Source organism: Hevea brasiliensis, chromosome 16 (assembly GCF_030052815.1).
Source record: "Hevea brasiliensis isolate MT/VB/25A 57/8 chromosome 16, ASM3005281v1, whole genome shotgun sequence".
Lineage (NCBI taxonomy): Eukaryota > Viridiplantae > Streptophyta > Magnoliopsida > Malpighiales > Euphorbiaceae > Hevea > Hevea brasiliensis.
In genome coordinates, this window is record NC_079508.1 from 21,427,717 (window position 1) to 21,430,208 (window position 2,492).

Genomic DNA, 2,492 nt, shown 5'->3' on the forward strand with positions numbered 1-2,492 from the left:
TTTTCTTTTAATGCACAGATAATTATTTAATTATAATAAGCAATTTCAATTTTTTTTTTACAAATTTCTAAAATCGATCAAATAGAGCTCTTGGCAAAACGCACCCTGATAAAATAAAGAAACCTAATAGAAAATTTGATCTGTTATTTCCTGTTAATTATTTATATAAGAAGTCAAATCAGTGTATTTACACTTACAATTAAGATCTTATTATCCCTAATACACTCGCTATCCTGCACGCACCTGAGGAAAAAATATTTCTAATATGTTTAAATTAAGTAAAATCAACTTAACGCTGAAATAATTTTTAATTTTTAAGATTATAAGTGATCAATCTAACACGTATTTGAAAAAGAATAAATATATATATTCAATATTTTTCAAAAATTTGAATATTCATGATCGTAATCGGTTTCTAGAATAAGCTATGAACAAAGTTAAGTTATTATTTTATGTACAATAATAAGCAGCTCCATTAATGCATGTCCATTGAAAATGAAAATGTTATTATTATTATTGTTATTAGTTTTTTTAATTGAAGGGTGCACATGATTGGAATTAAAATATTAAATTTTAATAGTGAGCCTATGCATGTGGATCTCACAATAATAATAATAATAATAATAATAATCTTAGTTAATTATATCACACAAGTAGATTTTTTTCCCGATAAAAGAATAAATTTATAATTAACTTTTAAAATTGAGATAAAATGATAAAAATTTAAAGCATGAAATGATATTGTTTTATTCAAAAGTCTATTAAATTAAATTTTAATTAATTAATTGGAGAAGTCAACTTATGAAATTAAAAGAAGAAAATTATGAATGGCATATGTTTTTAATTTAAAAGTTTTCAAATTATGGGAATACGTTAACATACATCATGAAATTGGCACATGGCCTCTCTCAGCACCTTGACATCATCAATGAGGTGACCTGTTTATCATTTAAAAAAATCTGAAATTGGCACTATATATAACCGTGTATGTTAGCTCTGGACGCATATCCTAATAATTCTCTTTTCATTTGCTTTGTTTCTCCGTTAGCGCAAATGGCGTTTGTCACTGCCAATGCTGGAGTTAAAGTTAATATCAAGAGTCAACCAGATGCGTTCTGGACTCATATTCAACTGTCCACAAATTGGTTTCGTGTTGCCGTTCCTGACCTATATACATCAATAGTATTACCAGATCCTAGTAACAGTGCGGTGCGCACAGTCACGTATGGCCAAAGTACGTACACGCTCCAAGATATTTCTTTGGTCTTTTATATGTACTTGAAAAGCATGCCAGAATATATATGCTATGATTAACGTACCTGGTGGTTTTGTAGGTTCTCAGAATATCAAATCCTCGACTGAGAGCATCACTGAAAACAGTCAGGCAAAATTAACCTACACTATAACTGCCGGTGATATCCTCCAAAAATATAAAGTCAACACCTTCCAAGCTACAATACTTTACCCAAATGACAAATGGGTGGAATGGAACTGGACCTACAACTATCTCCCAGAGGACCAAAAAAATGTTATTGACCTTGATGCAGACATTGCAGAGATTGCGGTGAAGACGCTGGCAAAACTTGATAACTATCTTAAAAAACAGTAGCTCTAAATTGCATGGACGACCTCACAGCATACATATACTATCTAAATAAAGCAGACTCCTACTCCTAGGTATGCTTAATGCTCTGCACTTGTTATGCTTATGTATTTTTCTTAATTTAAATAAAATCTAGCCTTATGGCTGGTTCATATGGTATTGCTTGGATCCTCTATTTCCTATTTCACTAATCTTATTTTGACTTATTTTGTTTTGCACTTTTTCGAATTACAGTATGAGGTTAAGTTTGTAATTTTGCTATGGTGTGCCTTTTGTTTGTGTTTTATATCATTTATGCCCTGCTTAGGTGGAGTGTGTTAGTATAGCCTATTGGAGTAGGTATTAGTTAGCTTTATGCTAAATTTTTCCTAGTTTTATTATTGAAATTTCGTTTATATAAAAAAATAAAAATTATAAAAATAGTGTCTTATGATTATGCTCCTTTTTCAAGTGAGGTCCTGAGCTTAAGTTTGTAACAAACATGTATCTTATTATTTCACATACTATTAACAAAATGGAACCTTTTGCTTATTAATCATTAAACTTTTTTTAATAAAAAAGGTCTTTCTTTGTTATTAGTCTATCTAAAATTAAAATTCTATAATCTTACAATCTATTTTATTTTAACTCAAAAGAAAATATACTATTGTGATATTAATAATATTACAAGTGCACAATCTTATTCTTAACCAAAAAAAGCTTCAACAAGTTTAAAATTTTATTACTATTGTTATTCTTATCAATAGCAGATTTACTTTAACGTTAGTAGGGCCAATTGACTTCAAAATTAGGAAAATTATATATATATATATATATATATATATATATAAATTAGGAAAATCTCATCTAAAAATCATTAAGAACCCACTCAAAATTAATAATAAAATTA

General features: G+C 28.4%; 1 protein-coding gene across 1 annotated transcript; it reads left to right on the forward strand.

The window, feature by feature from the left end:
• Positions 1 to 1,053: 1,053 nt before the first annotated feature.
• On the forward strand, positions 1,054 to 1,609 carry LOC110649781 (uncharacterized). The gene is made up of 2 exons (XM_021804479.1): positions 1,054 to 1,234; positions 1,335 to 1,609. Exons 1-2 carry the CDS (start codon positions 1,054 to 1,056, stop codon positions 1,607 to 1,609), a joined length of 456 nt encoding a protein of 151 aa, XP_021660171.1.
• Positions 1,610 to 2,492: the final 883 nt, after the last annotated feature.

Coding starts and splice junctions, on each gene's coding strand:
- LOC110649781 (XM_021804479.1), top strand. CDS start 1,054: ATGGCGTTTGTCACTGCCAATGCTGGAGTTAAAGTTAATATCAAGAGT. Junction 1,235..1,334: donor CACAGTCACGTATGGCCAAA/GTACGTACACGC, acceptor GTGGTTTTGTAG/GTTCTCAGAATATCAAATCC.